The sequence below is a fragment of the Leptopilina boulardi genome, unplaced genomic scaffold (genome assembly GCF_019393585.1).
Source record: "Leptopilina boulardi isolate dan_hultmark-lab unplaced genomic scaffold, ZJU_Lbou_2.1 LbouV2_310, whole genome shotgun sequence".
In the NCBI taxonomy this organism is placed as follows: Eukaryota; Metazoa; Arthropoda; class Insecta; order Hymenoptera; family Figitidae; genus Leptopilina; species Leptopilina boulardi.
In genome coordinates this window covers 1122286-1144839 of record NW_026137875.1, presented here as the reverse complement: position 1 = coordinate 1144839, position 22554 = coordinate 1122286, and the positions used below count along the sequence as shown (strand labels likewise).

The 22554-nt window shown below is 22.7% G+C and overlaps 2 protein-coding genes across 6 annotated transcripts in view; both read right to left on the bottom strand.

Moving 5' to 3' along the window:
- Positions 1-182: 182 nt before the first annotated feature.
- LOC127283760 (putative uncharacterized protein DDB_G0274435) lies at positions 183-4847 on the bottom strand. 2 transcript variants are annotated; one of them, XM_051308836.1, is made up of 3 exons: positions 4025-4847; positions 2544-3949; positions 183-256 (listed from the first exon to the last, which is right to left on the bottom strand). In XM_051308836.1, exons 1-2 carry the CDS (start codon positions 4683-4685, stop codon positions 3576-3578), a joined length of 1035 nt encoding a protein of 344 aa, XP_051164793.1. In that variant the 5' UTR covers positions 4686-4847; the 3' UTR covers positions 183-256; positions 2544-3575. The 2 variants fall into 2 exon arrangements, with proteins under 2 accessions (XP_051164793.1, XP_051164794.1); XM_051308837.1 differs by having other exon boundaries at positions 2544-3946.
- Positions 4848-7502: 2655 nt separating this feature from the next.
- LOC127283756 (protein PALS1) overlaps positions 7503-22554 on the bottom strand; it is a 222585-nt gene continuing 207533 nt past the window's right edge. For all 4 annotated transcript variants that reach the window (XM_051308829.1, XM_051308833.1, XM_051308830.1 and 1 more), the window contains 8 exons: positions 20814-21033; positions 18596-18831; positions 16157-16481; positions 12920-13134; positions 12302-12504; positions 11640-11812; positions 10970-11134; positions 7503-10863 (listed from right to left, as the gene is read on the bottom strand). In XM_051308829.1, coding sequence (XP_051164786.1) covers positions 10373-10863; positions 10970-11134; positions 11640-11812; positions 12302-12504; positions 12920-13134; positions 16157-16481; positions 18596-18831; positions 20814-21033 — 2028 coding nt within the window. In that variant the 3' untranslated portion in view covers positions 7503-10372. The remainder of the gene's footprint in view (positions 10864-10969; positions 11135-11639; positions 11813-12301; positions 12505-12919; positions 13135-16156; positions 16482-18595; positions 18832-20813; positions 21034-22554) is intronic.

The window sequence follows — 22554 nt, the reverse complement described above, 5'->3', positions numbered from 1 at the left end:
TTATACAGCAGTGAATATCTTCTCGAACCATAAATCTTAAAAAGAAAAAAAATGTTCGTTGAACATTATTAAAAAAATTGGTTGCAGATTTATCAATTGCGAATAAGAGTAGAAATAAAAATTTTTTTTTTCGATACTTTTATACTTAACCTGGTCAAGCTGCAACCTGATCATAATAATCATTTTTTATTATTTTTTTTTTTTTTTTAATGATCCGAGAAATGTCCATTATTGTAAACAACATCCAAGCAGATTACTGTAAACATTCCAACAGATCGTAAATATCACTTTCATACATTTTGTTTTTAAAAAACTATATGGATACAAAAACTTTACGTTCACAATCTAATGCAGTTTTATTATGTAAAATTGAAAATTTGGTATTTTTTTTTTTTTTAATTAATAATTTCACTGATAGTCCAATCAAATTAGAATTTTTTTGATATTTTAATTTCAAAAAGTAATTTTATACGAAAATTTTTTTTTAAAAAAGGAGACTAACTCTTTTTTTTTACTTGTTTTTGTTACATTATTACTTTTTAGTATCAAAAATTTTTTTTAGAAGAAAAAAAGTTTATGAAATTCCGAGTAATTAAAAAAAAAAAAGATTTTAGTTCAAAAACATTGAACTCCTTTTTTAAATTACTCGAAATTTAAACAAATTTCAAAAAAAAAAAAATGTACCAAAAATTTACATTTTTTAGTTTTAGTTAGAAACGTGTGTTGTTTTTTTTTAAGTTTTCGATTATTGTGTTTGATCTAATTATTTTTCGAAAAAATGATTAACACACCTTAAATTGAAAAAACAGTAAAAATTTTTCTAAATTCAGAAAAAGTGAAAAATTTTTCAAATACGAAATTGAAAAATAATCTAAATTTAAAATAACCGAACCTTTTTTAAATATTTTACTTTTACGAAACTTAGAATTTTTTTTTAAGTTTCTTTGTGTTGGTAAATTTTTAGTTTTATTGGAAAAAAAATTTTAATTTTCCTGAATTTAGAAAATTTTTCAGTTTATTTTGCTTTGAAAATTTTTTAGTTAAAATTTTATAAAAATATATCATTTTTTTCTCAAATTAGAAAATTTTTTAGATTTTCTCAAATTAGAGAATTTTTTGCCAAAACATTTGAATTAGTTTTAATTTTTCTTCAAACCATTTTTTTTTTTTTTTTTTTTTTTTTTTTGAAAAATAATTAGATTGAATATGAAAATCTGAAGAAACTTGCGTATAAAACCAAAATAGAGTTAAATTTGACAAAAATTGTGTCAAGAATAGACAAGAATTGCAAAAAACAATGGAACTGTGGCAAATTTTTGCCAAAAAAAAGAAAAGTTAAAAACTTCAAAGTTATGAAAAAATTGGAATTTTTTTTGCAACAAAAAAAGTAAAAAAATTTCTATGATTAGAAAAACTAAAATTTGTTGTTTTCAAAAAAATAAGAAGTAAAAATCTTTTTTCTACGTTTAGAAAAACTGAAAAATTCTCTAAAATACAAAAAAAAAAATTTCTATAAACTCCGAATAACTGAAACTTCAAAAAAAAAAATTGTTTCCTCTTTCCAAAATTTAATTTGTATGTATCTCAGAAATTTTTTTTGTATTTAAAAATTTTTAGTTTTCTCGGCAAAAAAATTTAGTTTTTCTAAATTTAGAATTACTTTTTTTTTCTTTATATTTTAAAAAAAATTTAGTTTTCTTGAAGAACATTTTAGTTTATCCTAACTTAGAAAAATTCTTATCTTCTCTTTTAATTTGAAAATGTTAAGTTTTCTTGAAATTATTTCTAGGTTTTCTCAATTTAGAAAAATTCCTAGTTTTTGTTTAATTTCAAAATTTTTTAGTTTTTTTGAAAAAAAAAGAATTCAGTTTTTTTTTTTGTATCTAAGAAAATTTTTTTTGAAATTATAGAATTTTTTTTGCTTTTTTTTGTATCTGGGAAAAATTTAGGGGTTTTTTTTTGTGAATTTTTTTTTACTATTTTTGAACTTGTAAAATTTTTTTTTAAGTTATTTTCTTTGGCTAAGGAAGTAGTTTTTTCTTTAAAAAATAATAGTAAAAAAAAAATTCACATCAGTAATTTCCAATATCTTTCCAATGTTTACCAAATTTTTCAAATGATTGTAATTAGATGATTTTTTCAATTCCTGTCCATAGTATGCAATGTTCTTTTTTTTAAATTACTCGGAATTTAATCAAGTTTAAAAAAAAACGCACCAATAATTAGGTACTTTATTTTTACACCAAAAATATGGTTTTAAGGCGAATAAAATAATTACTTTTAGAACTTAAATCGGAAATTTCACTTTTTTTTTGTTTTTATATTTATTTTATATATTTTGTTTTATTTTATTAATTCGATTGGACTATAAAATTTTCAAAAAGAAAAAAAAAATCTACGTTAATTTACATTTGAGTTTACCTTTGTATAATTTACTATTTTAAATAATAGTAAAAATTGATTAAATTCGAAAAAAAATTTCAAAATTGCATTAGTTTTGAAACAAGAAAGTTTTTGTTTCGAAACGAAGATGCAACGCCCACCTTTTATTTTAATATCAGCGTTACCGCATGGCACCAAGAGCTTCTCTCCTGTAAAAATGAAAATCTTTTACAGAATCGGAGGACTATTCTATGCGCGTTTACATCTATACATATATAATGCTTACATTCATTCGTATTTTTTTTTAAACTTATTACATTAAAAACTTGAAAAATATCTTCTTTTTTCAAATTAAATTCAATACATTTTTTTTTTTTCATGTAAATTATAACAATAAAAAATTCTTCTTTCCAAGAAGAATTAAAATTACTTTTCTTTTTAATTAAATTAAATTAAACCATTAAATTCGTCAGTTTTAAAATTTTTTTCTACATTTAATTTAAAATAAAATTATTTTATTTTAATTTTATTTAAAATTAAATGTTAACTTAAAAACAATAAAAGGTTTCAGAAATTGAATTAATTTTATAAAAATGGAAATAAACAACAAAATTATTCCACGTAAATAATTTTATGAAAATTATTGATTTTCCAAGAATTATTAATTTTATAAAAATTATTAATTTTTATCAAATTATTATCTTTATAAAAATTGATTTAGTAGAAAAAAAAAGAAATTGTTTTCACAAATAAAAAGTTAAGGAAAAATTTCTTTTCAAAAGAAATAATAATTTCCAAATTGTTAAAGAAATTTTTCTGAAACCTTTTAACTTACATTTTTTCAAGTTTGAAAAAAAAAGAAGAAAAAAAAAATTAGACTTTGCTAAAAAAAACTTATTATTACAAAAAAAAAAAAGCCTAAAGCTTTCAAGTCTTTAAAATGCATTAAACATGACAGTGTGATTAGAAATAAATAATTATACTGATTATCAAATAACACTCAATACCGACCATTTGTTTGTTGTTATGAACATTAAATTTTATCCAAAAGATTGAAGATTCCATTTTTCTTTATCCAGCAAAATGACGTTGACAAAGAAAAAGAATAAAAAAAAACGACGAAGATATTTCCATTTGGATTCCCTCGATTAAAAAATTGAATTTTTCTTCATCTTCTTCATTATCCTTGGCTCTCATTCTAATATTGGATTTGCACTATTCATCTGACAGGAGGAACAAAATTCCAATGATACTCTATTTGGATTGACGTGTAAACAAATTCCAGAATTTTCATCGAGTCCTTGAAAAAAATCCTCATCAATTGTTGCACAAGTTGTTGATACTTGATCAAAATCCAATGTCATATCATCAAATTTGCCAAGATCATCGAAAATATTGTTTGTTGAAAAATTGGAAAAATCATTGAAATCCATTTCATTGAATGTTGTCGTTGATGGATGATCATCACTTATTTTATCATTTAAACTGTCAGGCGTTATTGGAAGATGATTCTTGAAATTATTCTTCTCCTGCCTTGTATCGTGAAATAATTCTTCCTCCTCATCTGCTGATGATAAAATTTTGCTAGTATAATAATTATGATCATATTCAATGGGATGGGCCATTTTTTTTGCAATCTTACCAGATTTTGATAAATTATTGTTCATCCTGTATGCTTCAGCAAGTAATTGATAGCTGTCATTATTTGTGATTTTGCCATTTTCATTCTCTAATTTTATTCTATAATCATCGTTAAATAATAATTTATTCTCCGCTGGCACAAAATCAAGTGAATCTTTATTATTTTCATTTTGTCGATGTAATATTGTTGTTTTTTGTTGTATTTTATTATGTTGTATTTTCTCCAAATTTTCATTCATTGATCTCAATAATATTGTAATACTACTTTTATTATTGAGAACACTTTTTAAATATGAAACATCGGCATTTAATTTTTTTATATCAATATTTTGTTGTTTTATCACTGTTGTGAGATTTTTATTTTCATGTTGTAATTGTTGTAATTTATTTTCAATTTTTTCAATATATTCCTTTTTTTTTTGACGATTTTCACGTGCCATTTGGGCATTTCTATTGAGGCATGGACGTTTTGATGGGCCACGGCCACGTTTTTTAACAACAACGCCTTCACGTAGAATTTCATCAGCCATCATATTATTATGATTATTTGTACGTATCCTTGCGCGTTTATGTAATGGCTGCAATGGCTGGTACGTACTGTCACTCATTTCATCGGACGTTGTATTTTCGTCTTGATAAATTGGTCGCCGTCTAGGTGCCATTGTTTTCACTGAATTCAATTGTAATGGAGCCGTTTTTAATTAAATTAGTTGGTTCCACAATAATTTTATTGAATTCTAAATGAATTTTTTTTTATCACTTTAAAAAATATTACGTGCAAAATTCACTTCTACTTCGTATTATTGCAGGAAGGTTACTGACGTGACAGTGCAAAGTGAAACTTCCGCTTCAAGGTAATTTTACAATGAAAGATGGGTTCAATGTCCATGCTATTGTACACGATTGTGATTGGATATGAGGTTGTGTTTGATAGTAAGTAACCAATTAGAATTTGTTTTTTGTGCTGCGAATTGAGAACGAAATTGAGAAGCATAAATTCAAGTGAAGTGAAGTTTCACTTCTTTGTTTAGTGTTTATAGTTTATGGTCCCTAATAATAATAATAATCAGCAAGAAAACAATAATATATAGATATATATTGGAACCTTTCTCTTTCTCTTTTAGTGGGAAGGGTAAATGGAAACTTTTTCAAATTTCTAAATAGAAAATGTTATTAAAATGAGGTCAAGAGAAGCAGGTCATAAATTAATGTTTCATATGTATATATAAATAAGTTTTAGAACTTAGATTAACAATAATTATAAACAAAAAAAAAAATGAAAAATAGTTGATGCCTTATGGAGGCGTCAAGAAGCGTATTTTATGGCTTCGTGCATTCACGAATCTCAGATAATTTGTATTCAGTATTCAAGCAGGTTCAGGGTCAAAAAAAGAAGCAAAAGAGATAAAAAAAAACCAAAATTTTTCTGAATTTACAATCTTAAAAGCTATATGAAAGTACACATAAGGAATTTTGAATCAAAATTTTAATTTGCACTGAAAACCCTTTAAAAATGTCTGCCAGTTCCTATAATTATGATTGTATTGTATTAAATATATTAATAAATATTTTATTTCTATGTATACATTAGATATTGAAAATAAATTTTAATAATTCCTTATAAGAATAATTGTATAGGAAATTGTATAAAGAAATTTAATTTAGATAATATTTCAAAATTGAATAACTCAGACAAATTTTCAATAATAAAAAAGTATGAAAATTACTTTTTTAAGGTTATGTGATTGTTGTGATTTCACATGTAAATATTCTCCGCAGATTTTCTCACAAAATATTTAATAGATTTAGCTAAAATTTTGTGGAGAGCTTAAAAATAGTATGAAAATTCGTTGTCATGTGCCATATATATTATATAAATATTTTATCAAAAAATTTCATAACAACGAATCTTTATACTATTTTTGAATTTTCTATACAAAATTTTAGCTTAATCTATCAAGTATTTTGCGAGAAAAACTGCATATAATATTTACATGTGAAATTACAAAACAATCACATAACCTTAAGGGTATGTGGGAACATCCCACGTGACCTAATGTGGGAAATCGTGTTTTACGAAAACCAAACTTTCTCTAAAATGAAAAAATATTTTGACGTAAAATTTTTAGGATTGATAGATTTGGGTACAATGCACATCGCTGTTCTCTTGAAAAAAAACATATTTTTGCGTTAAATTATTAAAAAATGAAGTTTAAAAAGTGGCATTTTCAAACGAAAATGAAAACAAAGATGGCGGCGCATACACAGACTATATGATATAATACATTATTTTACTATTTATTGCTTTATTTTTATTATTTTTGAATAAAAGTTATGGTAAATGAATAGAACAGCGAGATTCCTTGTACCAAACAAAATCATTTCTTGAAAATTTTAACCCGAAATCATTTTTTATTTCAGAGAAAGTTTCAAACCACAAAAAAACGTCCTTTGCCCACATGGCCTTAATGTTGAAATGGTTGAAAAAAAAATTTTTTAAATAATTGAATTTTAGAAGAATTTGATAAAAATTTTTTGAATTCAAATAAATTGATTAATGAAAATTATAAATTTGGCGAAGAATTTTAGATAATTTTTGAAATTAATTGTGTTTTCGAAGTATATTATCTGCATATTTATAATTTTTAGAAATAATTGAATTTCAAGAGATTTTTAATTGAAATTTTTGTAAAATTAAATTGCAGAAGGTTTTTTTTTACTTTCAGACAATAATTAGATATTTAAAAATTTTATAATTAAATAGATAAAAAATATTTAACATAATTGAATTTTAGAACTTCGTTAAAATTATTAAAAATAATTAACTTTATAAAGATTATTTAAATGAAATTTAAAAAATAATTGAATTTTATAAGAGCTACAGTCAAAATATTTTTCCAATGAATCAAAACTTCACGAAATTTTGAATTAAAAATTTTTTTAATTCAAATTGAAAAAATTTTTAAAAGAATTTTAGTCAATAATTGATTTTTAGAGAATTTTTAATTGAAACATAATATTTAAATAACTGAATTTTTCAAAAAATTTCATTAAAATTATTTAAAAAATAGTATATCTAATTAATTTAGCAAAGATTTTTTAGATTCAAATTTTCATAATAATTAAATTTTTTAAAGATCTATACAAAAAAAAAGTCAGAGATATTTTGTTTTTAATTTCATAAATTAATTAATTTTTAATTTTATTTTCAAAAATAAGTCGAAAAAATTGTCTTTTACTATATAAGTAAGTTGAAAAAAGTAGGAAAAAGTCGTACAATTTATTTGAGGTCTGTAATTTCAAATTTTTAAAAAAATATTCCTAAGCTAAAAAAAAATTCATTAATTTTAATAAAGTTCCTATAAAAATGACTTTTGAGTAACTTTTTAAAAATTATTTCCATAATATGTAATAATAATTTTAATTTTTTGTAAATTTTGTGTGTAAAATATTAAAATTAGAATGAGAAAGACCTTAAAAATGTTATAATAACCTTTATTCAACGGAATTCGTAACAGAACGTGAGGTGGAACGTGAAATGTCGGCGCGGTTGTACAGTCATATTTATCACTTGATATTGAACTATGTTTTAAAATGATATAAAAACAATTTTTTTCCTCTCTATTGTTGTCAGAAATCTTTTTTTTTTTTTACCATCACACAGAAACGTTCACCATTGCCTTTTACAAAAATATAATATTTAATTTTATATAATATAAATATACAATATTTAAATAAAAAGCAATGTGAACATTTCGAATTTTGTGATGGTAAAAAACAAAGATTTATAAATTATATATACCATATAATTAATATACATCACTATCATCTTAGTTCAATATCAAGAATCGCTATTCGCCTCTGCGAAGCAGTTTGCCATTTTTTTTTTCGGATAAATACAGCTAAATTGCTCAGAGGAACATTACCATCAAAAAAGTGTTAGGGTCACAATTTTCACTCATCGATACCCGCATCCACGAACACTATTATTCAAAAAACACAACGTATCAATATTAGAATCTATATATATATATTTTTTTTTTGCACAAGTCTTTCAAAAAATGTCCACCTTCAATTTGTTTCCACTTATATTACTCGATTCGCAATTTATTTATTTTTTTATTAATCATATTTATACGTGAAAATGTCAGTATCCTAGTGAAGTTATTTTTTTTTCTTCCTAATAAATTAATATAATTTTTTTTTTTTTTTATGAAACAAAATTTCACGCATTTAAAAACGATTTTTCATTTCAACTACATGGACGGTGTTTATATTTATATATATCTCGAATTAGAGAAAAGAAAAAATATTTTCCGTGCTTAATTCTGAGATGGCACTTAAAAAAAAAACGTCAAATTTAAAAAAAAAACCGAGATTCCTTTTTTACTCCACTAGAACACTTTTACATGTGCGTATATATATGTGTATATATTTATACTTTTTTATATATATATATATAATATATACATCTCTATGTAGCTTCTCGTTTCAATATCAATAATAATAATGATAATAATAATAATAATAGTTAATGTACACTCTTTAAATGTAATAGCAAATAATAAAATAATATATAATAATAAAAATAAAAATGGTGACAATAGATCACAATTATAATTAAAGAAAAAAAAAAAATAAATCTAACGATAACAATTTCCATTATTTTTTTTTTTCTTCTCTCCTTCAACTCTATACAATTGCACAGATATTTACAATCAGTAACACACGCTGAGTTATTAAAGTGCCTTTGAGCGCAAGATACATATTTGCAAATCTTGAATTGTGTTTGTTAACTATGAAAATTTGGCACATTTTCTGATTTTGTTAATGTTCGTTTAAAACTCTTGGCACAATGCTGGATCTCAATATATATATAATATATATACGGATCTAGAAAGTCAAAAAGGCATATTTTTTTTTTTTTTTTTTTTTCTTAAACAATCTAACGAGGATCCTAACATTGTTTTTAGTCACTGTAACTTAGAAAATTCACGCACACACACACACATATACACACTGGCATAACAGAAGAGACTTCGATACTCTTTTTAAAAAGTCTTAAAAAAAATTTATTTCTTGCATTTGGTGCATTATTTTTAACATTGATCAAAGTAAAAAATTAAAATCCTATTTTATCTCAGGATTTTTTTTTCTTTTTTGATTCGACAAACGATGTGAATTATATATATAAAAAAAGGAGGAGGGTCATAGTGGAAAAAAAATTACCCACTTTGGACAAAAATCTGCTGACAACTCAAATAACAATCGATTTTGTTAAATTAAAAAAAAAAATTTTTTATCAAAATTGTTTGTGATTTGACTTGTCAGGAGATTTTTGTCCAAAAATGGTCATTTTTTTTCCCCCCACTGTGGGCGAAGGATGCGACAATCGATGTATCATTATCATTCTTAATCACCGCTGAGAAAAGAGACGTTCTAGTCTTTAAAAAAAAAAATTTTCCACAAACTTGACATTCTTTTTTTTGTTCTTATTTATTTATTTTTATTTTTTTGAGTATACTCGAGCTAAGTCTATTGCATTAACGATTCTATACGTTATAGAAACACGATTTTTTTTTTCTCTAAACAGTCACGAGATTAGCCTATGGCGAACAGTAAATCGTTAATAATTTTCCTTGCAATTTTAGGGAATTTTTTTTTTTTTTTTTTTTTTTTATTTTTTTTTTGCGGAATCTAGGTTTACAACAGACATTTGGCTTATTTAATGTGATTGAGTTAGAAGACCGACCGACTGTTTTCACGCAGGATTCTGAGAAAAGAGTTAATAGATAGAGAAAAATGAGTATCACTCATGTCTTTGATGAATCGAAAAAGGTCGTGCGAAATAACTCGGTGAAAGTTCGTTTAACAAATATTACAAAAATTTGACTCGAGTGCCAAAAGCATGTTTTTTTTTTTTTTTTTTTTTTTTGAACAAGAGTATATAAATTAGATATTATTTTTTTTTATAAATTAGAAATCGCTCTCGCCGACTGAGAAAAAAGATACACAAAAAATGCTTCGATGACGTTGAGAAGCAAACGGCGGTGGCTCACTTTTTTTTCTATATATATATATATATATATTTTGCTTTTTTTCGTACAATCTAAGACGTTTATTACATGCCACTTGATGTCATTATTTGTCTATAGTGCGTCTTAGTAATATGACTGCAAAATTCTAAACACTATTTACTATTTGATTTCATTGTATTTTATAAACACAGAAATCATTTTTTTTTTTTATTTTTTTTTATTTCTTTTGGGCGATTTCAGTCCGAAATTTGGTAAGTAGAGACTGGCTCATGTTTTTCTTTTTTTTTTTCATTAAATTTAAAATCTTAACACTACTGGAGCCATGATGCTGGAACCCATTGTGGTTCTCTTTCAAGTGAATTAATTTCCGTCAATAGTTGATTGTACGCTCGATCTGTGTCATTATTAATAATAATCATATCAAAGAGATGACCATATTTATCCTCCATTTCTCTTGCTTTTTCAATGATATCCTTTAATTCATCTTCCTTGAAATTTTCATTATTTTTTATTCGTTTTTGTCGTAATTTCTCTAAACTTGGAGGCGCAACAAAAACAACATATGGCTTTAGATCGGAGGTTCGCAATATTTTTAAACTTTGTGGATGAAGATTTAGAACACAAATTTTCCCTGAATTAACAACAGAACGTATTGCCTCAACTGATGTTCCATAATAGGCTTTCTCATATTCTCCATGTTCAACAAATTTTCGACAAAGTATATCCGATTCAAATTGTGAACGTGATATAAAATGATAATCTTGTCCATCGATCTCTGAATCTTTTCTTGGTCGGCTTGTGTCTAAAATAAAAGAGAAAAAATTAATATGAGAAAATTAACCCAAAAAAAATAAATGGAACTAATTAATTATTTATGTAAATTAAAAAGAAAAATAAATAAAACTCACGTGGTATTGCTGCCGCGAATCGCTCACTGTCTTGCATTAATCTCTGTCGAAGTTCGTGTCGACCAATATTTGGAGGACCTATGAGCACAATCGGCCTTTTATGATTCGCTCTTGGATAGTATAAGGCCACTTCTTCATATGTAAGCACCTCTTCGCTGTCGTAATCTGTAATAATTATTAAAAGAAAATTAGTTGCAATGCAAAAAAAAACACACGTTGCTAAAAAAAAACAAAGGGAAAATCGAGAATTTTTTCCTATTTTGTAAAAAATTTTAAAACTTTGTAGGAATTTTCAAAAAAAAAAAAAAAGAAAAATTTTGAAGAAAAAAAAAACATAATATACGAAAAAAGAAAAATTGTATTAAAATCTTAAAATATTTTAAATAAAATTCCCGGTTTAATGAAAAATTCTTAGTTAATTTTTGAGAAAGAAAATAAATACCTACGAAAATTTTAGAGAAATGAAAGGTAATAAAAAAAAAATCGAAGAAATTCAAAGAAAAACCGAAAATTTTTAGAACTTCCCAAAAAAAGTGAATTTTATAAAATGAAAAAAAAATCTACAGAAATACAATGTTGAAGAAACGAAAAATTCAATGAAAATTCCAAGAAATTCTCTATATAAAAGAAAAAAAAAAGAATTAATTTAAATAAATAAATAATAATTTACCGTCAATACTTGTCGTTGCATAAAGAGGATATCCATCGTCGTTGAAATTCGAACCAAATTTATTTCGTTTTTTCTTCTTTGGATTTTTTCTCGCACAAAGTAACGTACTGGATTTTTTCGAACCACGTACCGTTGACTTATCGCCAGCAATCGTTTGTTTCATAGATTCACGCCTAAAATTAGTCAAATAATTTAATTAATGGAAACAATAACAATATTAATAAATAAAAATAATTATGATTTAATCATTTTTATGACAAAAATAATAATAATAATAATAATTATTAATAAAATTTACCAATCAATTCAAGTCAGGTTGTAAGAATAAACAATTTAAATCACATTCATTTTAATTTTACCAAGTGATAAATTTATTATACAGTAATTATTATTAGATATTAATCAAAACTTTATCGTTTAAGTTGTATTTTTAAAAAAGTATAAATAAATTCAAAAAAAAACACTTTTTAATTAAGAATTTTGTTTCTAATAATATAATAAAGTAAAACTCTGTTCCTCTATTCTGCATTTCTTTCTTTTATTTCATAAATATTAATTTATTATTTACCTTTTTTTTCTTAATAAAAATTATTATTCTTATTGGAAGAGAAATCACTATAGTTAATTAGAAAATAATTGTAAAATGAAAATAAAATACTCACTGATGCTGAAAGGCTTTGCTTGGAATCAAACCAGCCAATGTTTGATCTTCTTCTCCTTCTCGATAAGCTTGCCACCAATTAGGATCCTCTTGTGAAATAACGTGAAGCACATCTCCTTTTTGAAAACTCACTCCTAATTCTCGACAAGGAATGTAAGGATCTTCCTCGGGATCATAGTCGAAATGTGCCCGCACATGTTGTATCTATTTTACAAAAAAATTTACAAATTACATTCAATTACAATTCAAATTTAATTTCAAAGTAAAAAAATATTTTATCAAATCATTATATAAATATTTAATCTGAATAAATTTTTCATTCATTGCAATATTAACGTTGTAATCAATTAAAAATTAATGTTAATAAATTAATATTTAACTTAACTAAAAATTAATTAATTTTTAATATTTATACCTACCATTAATAATTAAAAACAATTTCAATGTAATATTTAATCAAAAGTTAGTTTCATCTAATTTAGTTAATATTTGATTTAAAAGAAATTGATTAAATTTTGAAATTTAATATTTTATTTTTTAAAAAAATGGAATTTAAAAATATTAAATAAATTGAGATTAAAGTATAACTATAGTCAACATTAAAATGATAAAATTTTACCTGTTGATTATCTTCTCGTTTATTGTTATTTGAATTAGAATTTGTTGTGGGTGTAGGAAATATTAGGAAAGTCAAACTTCCTTGCATTCCTGCTAAAATGTCACAGACTTCATTCACACTCTTTCCTCGCATTTCGACGCCATTCACTTCTAGCACCTCATCGCCTTCATGTAATAATCCTGATTTATCGGCGGCTCCTCCTCGCACCACACGACCTAGAATCAAAAAAAAAAAATCATCTTCAAAATATTTCTTCCATAAAAAATAAAACCAAAATTGAAATAAATTTTAAATAAAATCAAACGGGAATAACAATTTAAAAATCAAACAAATTACATATAATTGTAATTTAAAAATTAACAATACTTTTGTATTTATTTTAGTTCATTTTCATTTCAACGTGTAAATATTTAATCAGAAAAAACAAGAATCAGGGAAAGTTTTTACCTTCTTCACCTTTCCGATAATTCAAATAATTTTCGAATGTAATATTTAAAAAAAAAATTAAATTTACAATCTAAAATCATTAATTTAAACTCAGGAAAATTGAAAAATAACTTATAAGTTTAAAAAGAATTCTTTTTTTCATCATTCCTTGAGCTTATATTAATTAAAAGAACAAAAAATTGTAGACTTTCATCTTTTCTATGATTCAATTGACCCAAGAATCAATTTATCAAAATATTTCATAGATTTAAAAATTATTTATACCAAATTTCAATAAATTTTAATTTTCAATTAGTTGAAATATTTATTGGTCAAAATTTTAATTATTCTATATTTAAATTCCTTTCAATTCTAATCAACCATCAATTCAATTTATCCAAATTTAAATCTATTCAAATTTTAATTTATCCAAACTTCAATAAATTTTCAATTTGATTCAATTCAAACCAAAATTTCAATTCAATATAAATTTTAATGTAAATTTCAAATATCCCAACTTTTAAACAATTATAAATCTTTATTATCAAAACAAATTTATTAATTATAATTTTAATCACATGAAAACTCAATAGATAGACACTTAAAATTACGAAATTTCAAACTGTCCAAATTTAAATTGACTTAAGTTTACAATTATCCAAATTACAAAATTTGTCAAAATTTTAATTGTTTTAAGTTTGAAATTATTCAAAATTCTATGGATTTAAGTTGAATTTCAATTTGTACAAATTTTCATTGATTTAAGTTTAAAAATATCTAAATTTTAATTGATTTAAGTTTTATATTATTCGAATTTTAATTTATATAAATTTTAATTGATCTAAGTTTACAATTATCCGAATTTCGAATTTAATCAAATTTTGATTTATTAAAACTTTAAATTATTTTTATTATTTTTATATTTTTTTATATAATAAATATATATTTATATAAATATAAAATATTTAAATTTTATTTTAAATATTTATATAAATATAAAATATATTTTTTTATATTTTTTTAGTTTCAAATTATCCGAATTTTAGTTTGTTTTATCTTTAGACATATTTTAGTCCAAAATTATCAAAATTCTTATTGATTTCTGTTTCCGAATGATCCGAATTCATTTCAATTTTTATTGATTTCCGTTTCAAATTATCCAAATTTTAATTCATTTCAAATTTTAATTCATTTCAAATTTTAATTTATTTCAGTTTCAAATTATTCGAATTTCAGTTTATTTGAATTTTCATTTACAATGTAAAATTATTTAAATTTTAATTGTTTTTAGTTTCAAATTATCTGAATTTAAATAATTCCAAAATGTAAATTGACTTAAAGTGTAAAATATTTTAAATTTTGATTGATTTAATTTTACAATTATCCGAATTTGAGTTTAACAAAATTTTGATTGATTAAAACTTCAAATTATCCGAATTTTAATTCGTTCAAATTTTAATTTATTTCAGTCCCAAATTATCCGAATTACAATTGATTTTAGTTTTAAATTATTAGAATTTTAATTGATTTTAGTTTTAAATTATCCGAATTTTAGTTCGTTTCACTTTAGACTTATTTTAGTCCAAAATTAACCAAATTTTAATTCATTTCAAATTTTAATTTATTTCAGTTTTAAATTATTAGAATTTTAATTGATTTTAGTTTCAAATTATCCGAATTTTAGTTCGTTTCACTTTAGACTTATTTTAATCCAAAATTATCAAAATTTTTATTGATTTCTGTTTCCAAATGATCCGAATGATAATTCATTTCAATTTTTATTGATTTCCGTTTCAAATTATCCAAATTTTAATTCATTTCAAATTTTAATTTATTTCAGTTTTAAATTATTCGAATTTTAGTTTATTTGAGTTTTTATTTACAATATAAAATTATCTAAATTTTAATTGTTTTTAGTTTCAAATTATCCGAATTTAAATTAGTCCAAAATTTAAATTGTCTTAAAGTGTAAAATATTTTAAATTTTGATTAATTTACAATTATCTGAATTTGAGTTTAACAAAATTTGAATTGATTTAAATTTCAAATTATCGGATTTTAATTTTATTCAAGTTTTTATTGACATTAGTTTCAAATTATCCAAATTACAATTGATTATTGTGTTAAATTATTTTAAATTCAATTTACCCAAATTTTGATTGATTTAAGTTGAAATTTATATAAAATTCAATTTATCCAAAATTTTAAACTATCAATGCCTCGATCATTGATGAAAAAAATTTGAATAGATACAAATTAGTTATTTGGCACTCTAATTGGTATCAATTACTAGTTTTTTTTTTTGTCACATATTTTCGATGAATAATTCACCTATTTTCAAGGAAAAAAAAAGTACTGTGACCCTTGTTCTTAAAAATTCTAAAAAAATCTAGTAGTATAGAAAACTAGGTTTTCAAATTTCAAATTATAAGATTTCTATTCTAATTCATAAAAATTTAATAAACCATTTTTGTCAGGAAAATTTATTCTTGCGGCAACTCTATTAATTCTATATTTTAATTATTTAAACATTATGCCAATCAAGTATATTAGTTATTTGATGAAACTATGGTTCGTTGACTTTAAACAAGATAAAATAATAAATTCCATCGGTAAATTTTTTAATAACGAGAATATTATTATTATTATTTTCACATAAATCTCTGATCCATGAAATAATGAACTAGGTTTCTCTAAAGGTAACAAAAAGAAGAAAGAAGAAAAATTATTCTCTCAATATAAATTCTTTTCAAGTTCTCAACTGTGTATATATATATATATATATATAGAAGTTGGTTAACCACAACTTACCAATAATGACAGCTTCTCCTTCGTTTCTGACTGTAGCCCCAAGAGGTTCGTTGGTTTTTTCTATTCTAATGATCTTGATATTGTCAGCTACACGAGAATCTCTGAGACTTAACGACGGACTAGGTGGACTGCTTGGTGAGGAGGAACTATGTTTTGCCTGAAAGCCATCCACACAGGAGATAATCGAGTCGTGAGCCAACAGAAGACCTTCCATTTCATAACTAGTTAGTAAGGCTGTTAGTTCCTCAGCGGCGGCTATCGTTTCCCCCGCTGTTGCGGCTTTTGCAGCCATTGATGATTGCCATTGCTCCAGGACCTCGACACACTGTATAAAATGACAATTAAAACGTCAAACAAGTAAAAAGGAGGAAAAAAAAAAAAAAAAAGTTAAGCAAACAACTCTCTTGAAAATGACCTTCAATTCCTCTTTATATATTTTATTAGAAAAATTGTGGAATTTTTCTCTTCTCTTTTCTATCTCATAAATGCAAAATATTGTAGGCGTTGCCTACACGCGTACTTGTGAAAATATTCAAATCTCAGAATCCATTGTTTCTTAATGTCTATAAACTTATTGTATTTGTGAATATTATTTTTATAGTCTTGGAAAAATTTTCAAACTTTTTAGTATAAATTTCTTTCTTTTTTTAGTTGAAAAGAAAATTTTCTTTTTTTTTTTAATAATTTTCGATTAAACGTACATTTCCTAAAAGTAATTAATTTGAACTTCCATTAAATTTTATAAGACCTAATTTCAATTTAATTGGATTTTCATCAAATTAAATTTCTATCAAATAGAAAAAAAATTGATATTTTAAAATTATAATTCTACTAAATGCAAATTTGGTAAAATAAAAATTTTCCGGAAAATTTTAATTAAAGTTTCAGAAATTTCAGTTTTGATAGAAATTCTATTACTTAAATGAAAATTGAGTTAAATAAAAATTTTGTTATAAAATAAAATTTTCTGAAAATTCAGCTAAATAAAAGTTCTATTAAATACAAGAAATTCTATAAAATGAAAATTCAGTTAAATAAATATTTTGTTTATTTTTAATTATGCTACGAAAAATTAGACAAAAAATTCTATAATTTAATTATTTTTTACAAAAATCAAATTTCTAATTAATGAAAATGTAAAAATTGAACATTATTTTTCTTACATGATGCTTTTCACTGAAATTTTTATTTGTTTTCTAAAGTACATTAAAAATGAATGAATACCTTTAAAAATTTTAATTTTGATGATATTTTTTAAAATTCAACTTCTACATAATATTTATTACTATATGGGTTTTTAAAAATTTTCATTAAAAAAAAAAATTAACAAAATTGTAAAATTTTAATTTAACAAATTTTATAATTTACAGAATTTTCATTTTTGAGAATTTATGGTTAATAAAATTTTTCTAAAATGAAATTTTTATTTAATCGAATTTCTACTTAGTCGAATTTTTATTTAAAACAATTTGCATTTCAAAGAATTTTTATTTAACCGATTTTCATTTTACAGAACATTCATTTAAACGGATTTTTTATTTAACGTAATTCTAACTTTAAATAGATATTTATTTAGCCGAATTTTTAAATAAAGAAATTTCTAATTCGTATGCTTCTTAACTTCTGACATAATTTTTTTTTTTTTTTATCAAACTTCCAAAATTAACAAATCAAAAACTATCAAAAAAATTGAGGTTTTTAATTAAAATAATCCGGTGAAATATAAATTCCTTCATTTAAAAATTGACGCAAATAAAAATACATTACAATAAAATTTGTTAATTTCTCTTCAAAGTTCCTTTAATTCCGTCTTAATAAAAATTTAAATAAAAAAATTTCAATAGTAAAAATCAAATTTCTATACGAATAAATAAAAAATTTTGTTTATCAAAAAATTCTGTTAAAAATATAATTTCAATCAAATGAAAATTCCGCTAAATAAAATTTCAATGAACTAGAAAAATTTGGCAAAAAAAAAAATAAAACTTGTTAGTTTTAATAAAAATTCGACGATGCGAAAATTCGATTAAATATAAATTTAATCTTATAAAATTCGCTTCACTAAAAAATTCAAATTAATTTTTATCCTCAAAAAAATTAATTGGATTTTTCAGTGATAAAAATGTTTGGAAACATTTTTTTTTTTTTTTAGGGGAAAAAACTGTAATATTTATATTCAAATAAAAATTTGATATTAAATATAGAAATATTTTATATTTAACAATTTAAAAGAAAAGCTATTTAATTACAGAATTAAAAATCACAATTTATACTAAAATCTCTTATATTTAAAAAAAAAATTTCCATTTGTGACAATAAATTTCTAATTTGAAATTCATACCATTTTCCCCGATTAGTAAACACCTTGCATTTTCTCTATATATTTTGAATATAAATTCAACCTTACATAGCCAAGAATTGTAATCATAAAATACTCACATCTCGAGCTAGTGTTGATGCATCCTCGGAATAATGTTTGAGAACTTTGCCAGATCTCAATCGACTTTTCAAGGCGTGATGAGTCGACAAAGCAGTTGCAAATCGCCTTTGAACCAAAAGCGTTCGAACTGCTTCCAATTCAGCCTCGACACCTGGTCCCGAAATTCCCAAAGCCCCGGATATACTTCGCAATTGAAGTTGCAGCCTTTCAAGAGATGCAACCACCTCTCCGTAAGCTGAAAAAAAAATTATTATTTAGAAGAAGAAAAAATTATCTGAATTTTAATTCGTTCCAATTTAGATTGATTTCAGTACCAAATTATCAAATTTCTTTTTATTGATTTCAGTTTAAAATTATACGAAATTAAATTTATACAAAATTTAATTGATTTAAGTATTAAATTTTTCGAATTTCATTTTGTTCAAGTTTTTATTGACTTCAGTTTCAAATTATCTGAATTACAATTGATTTTAGTTTCAAATTATCCGAATTCGTTCCAATTTTAATTTATTTAAGTTTCAAATTTTCCGAATTTTTAATTTCTTTCAGTTTTAAATTATCCGAATTTAAGTTTGTTCAAGTATTTATTGATTTTAATATAAAATTATCTAAATTTTAATTGTTTTTTTGTTTCAAATTACCCGAATTTCAATTTGACCAAAATTTAAATTGACTTAAAAGTGTAAAATATTTTAAATTATCAGAATTTGAATTTAACAAAATATTGATTGATTAAAATTTTTAAATTTATCCGAATTAAAATTTTTTTTAAATTATAATTGACTTAAGGATTAAAATATTCCAAATTTTAATTGATTTCAGCTTCAAATTATCCGAATTTTAATTCATTCCAATTTTAATTTATTTCAGTTTAAAATTATTCGAATTACAATTTGTCCAAAATTTGAATTGATTTAAACTTCAAATTATTGGAAATTTAATTTTTATTTACATTTTTATTTATTTCAAATTTAAATTGTCCAAATTTTAATTGATTTGAGTTTAAAATTATACGAAATTAAATTTATACAAAATTTAATTGATTTAAGTATTAAATTTTTCGAATTTCAGTTTGTTTAAGTTTTCATTGACTTCAGTGTTAAATTATCCAAATTTTAAGGAAGAATCGTACAAAGAATTAGAACAAAAGTTTATTTCAATTGCGTATTTAAAAAAAAGAGTATTTAAATTTTAAACAAGTTTCTGTAAAAATTTTAAATATTTAAATTTTTAAATTTTTAAATTTTTAAAAATTAGAAATTGCATTTAAATCAAAATCGTTTTCTATGCATAAAAACTTTTAATCGCGATTTAATTTCAATTTCTAATTGTTTAACTGTTTAAAAATTAAATTATTTAAAATTTCACGGTAGCTTTTTTAAAATTTAAAAATTAAAAAAAAAATAAATAAAAATACACAGTTGGACTAACTTTTTTACCCATTCTTTCTAAATTGATTTTATAGTTTCAAATTATCCGAATTTTAATTACTTTGAATTTTTATTTATTTCATTTTCAATTTAGCAGAATTTAAATATATCCAAATTTTGATTGATTTAAGTTTCAAATTATTTGAATTTCATTTTGTTCAAGTTTTCATTCTCTTAAAGTTCAAAATATTTCAAATGTTGAATTTTTTTGTCAAGTTATTCGAAATTTAATTTATCTAAATTTTAATTAATTTGAGTATCAAATTATCCGAATTTTATTTCATTGAACTTTTTTATTGATTTAAACTCTAAATTATCTGAATTTTAATTCGTTCAAATTTTTATTTAATTTCAGTTTCAAATTATTCAAATATCAATTTCTCCAAATTTTAATTGGTGTATAAATTTCAAATTATCCGAATTTCAGTTTGTTCAAGTTTTTATTGATTTCAGTTCCAAATTATTATAACTTCGGTAAAGTTCACTTTAATGATTAACGATTTAGAAGAAAAAATATTTTTTTATGCAAATTATTGTAATTTATCATTTTTTTTTGCATTTTCTCAATCAACAATTTTTAGAAAAAACTTATTATTTTTTTAAAAATATATATTTCAATTGTTCCTCATAAACGTTGTGAACTTCATCGAAGTAAATTATTTTAAAAATTCAAAACTAAAAGGACTTGTTTAAAAAAAAATAAAATAAAATAAAAAAACTCTGAAGGATGCGAACTGCCCTCAAGGATTTTCAAGTAAATGGGTTAATTTAAATTCTAAGAACTCACTGAGTGGTCTCGGGGGTTCCTCGACTTCTTGAGTGACATGACTTGGAGTGATGGGAGTTCGTCCGACGGTAGTCACCTCATCTTGAGCATAGGCAAGATTTTCTTGCCCAGAGAGACTCGTCGCGTGACTTTCCAAGGCCTGAAGTTTCTTGGATTCACGAAGTGAACGATTGATGTATTCCTGTCTCTCCTCTTCATCTTTTCGCTTTCGCAATTGCTCCTGAAACAAATTTTATTTTAATTAAAGAAAAATTAATAACAATATTATAATAATATAATACAATAATAAAATTTCAATTTAACAATATACTATTTTTTTTCTTAGACACTTCGCCTTCATTTTTTCCATTCCAGTGAATTTTTTAATTTTCTATAAATATCTAGTTTTTCTTATTCCTTATAAATTAAAAAAATTTTCATTTCTTTATTCCTATTTTTATTTTCCATTATTTTTTTCATTTTTTTTTTTATTAAATTCCTAAATTGAAAAAATTAATTCAATTTAAATGTAAAATTATAAAAAATTCGGTAATAATTTAAAAGCGAAAATTTTAATTTAATTTAGCAATTGAAAGTAACAGTTGAAATGTTTTGCCAATTAGAGAAAAAAAAAATGTTGTAGCCAATAAAATATATATAGACGAATGTTGTCTATGGGGAATGTTTATCTTTCAGGAATCCTCTTTGCTGGGATAATCTAGCTTTTAAGTCGTGTATATATATATAGTTTGGAATTTTAAGAGTCTCATGGGGGTTTAAAATTACACGTCTCAAATATATACAGTTACAGGAAGGTGTGTTATATTGACGTTATAATAAGGATATTATGCATTAGGGAGATGATACATAACGATGCAACCTGTTCGAAATTAAATATCCCTTTTCGAAACAATATATACCGAACAACGAGAAGCTATTATAAAGTGCTTGCTATACTCATCAATATATAACTTTCAAGTGCTTAAGCAAACTTGAGAATTCCTGTTATGAAAATTTCAATTATCAAAAGATTCAAACTTCAAAATTATCTTGTTTAAAACAGATTAACTAAATCAAAATTTGTGATAAAACGTAATAAAAAAAATTATTTTATCGTATTTTTTTCCTTTCTCAAAAAATTTTTTTTTCTCAATTTTTTGTTCAAATTCACCTTTTATTTTATTAATATTTGAAATTTATTTTTTTTTTATGGAATTATAAATTTTTATAAAAATTAAAATATAGAAATATTATCCTTAGAAAGCAATTATTAAATGTATTATATTTTTATTTAAAATTTTTACAACTTTCGTAACCGTTAACTGGGACTTTTATGGTACGAAAAACGAAATTTTTTTCTTTGTTTTTTGATTAAGGAAAATTCTAAATTTTATAAAAAAAAATGTTTTAAACTATTTAGTCGTGACATACTTCTGAAGATATTCTCTAATTTTTATTAGAAAATTTTTTTTTTATCTAAGGTATGTAAACATTTTGTTTTTCATTTTATAAAATTGTCGTGCTTTTTATTTTTTTTCAAATTTTTTTTTTATCGAATTGAATTTTTTGAAAGTCCTAAAAATTTTCGATATTTATTTCAATTTTTAAAATTTTTTATTATCCTATTTCTGTAAAATTTTCGTATTTTTTCTCCTAATCAATTTTTTTTTATAAACATTTTTTTTTGCAATTTTTTGCCCAAATTCTCATTTTATTTTATGAGCAAGAAAAAAAGAAAAAGTAAGAAATAACTGAGAATTTA

Coding starts and splice junctions, on each gene's coding strand:
- LOC127283760 (XM_051308836.1), bottom strand. CDS start 4,685: ATGGCACCTAGACGGCGACCAATTTATCAAGACGAAAATACAACGTCC. Junction 3,950..4,024: donor CAATAATTTATCAAAATCTG/GTAAGATTGCAA, acceptor TTTTATCATCAG/CAGATGAGGAGGAAGAATTA.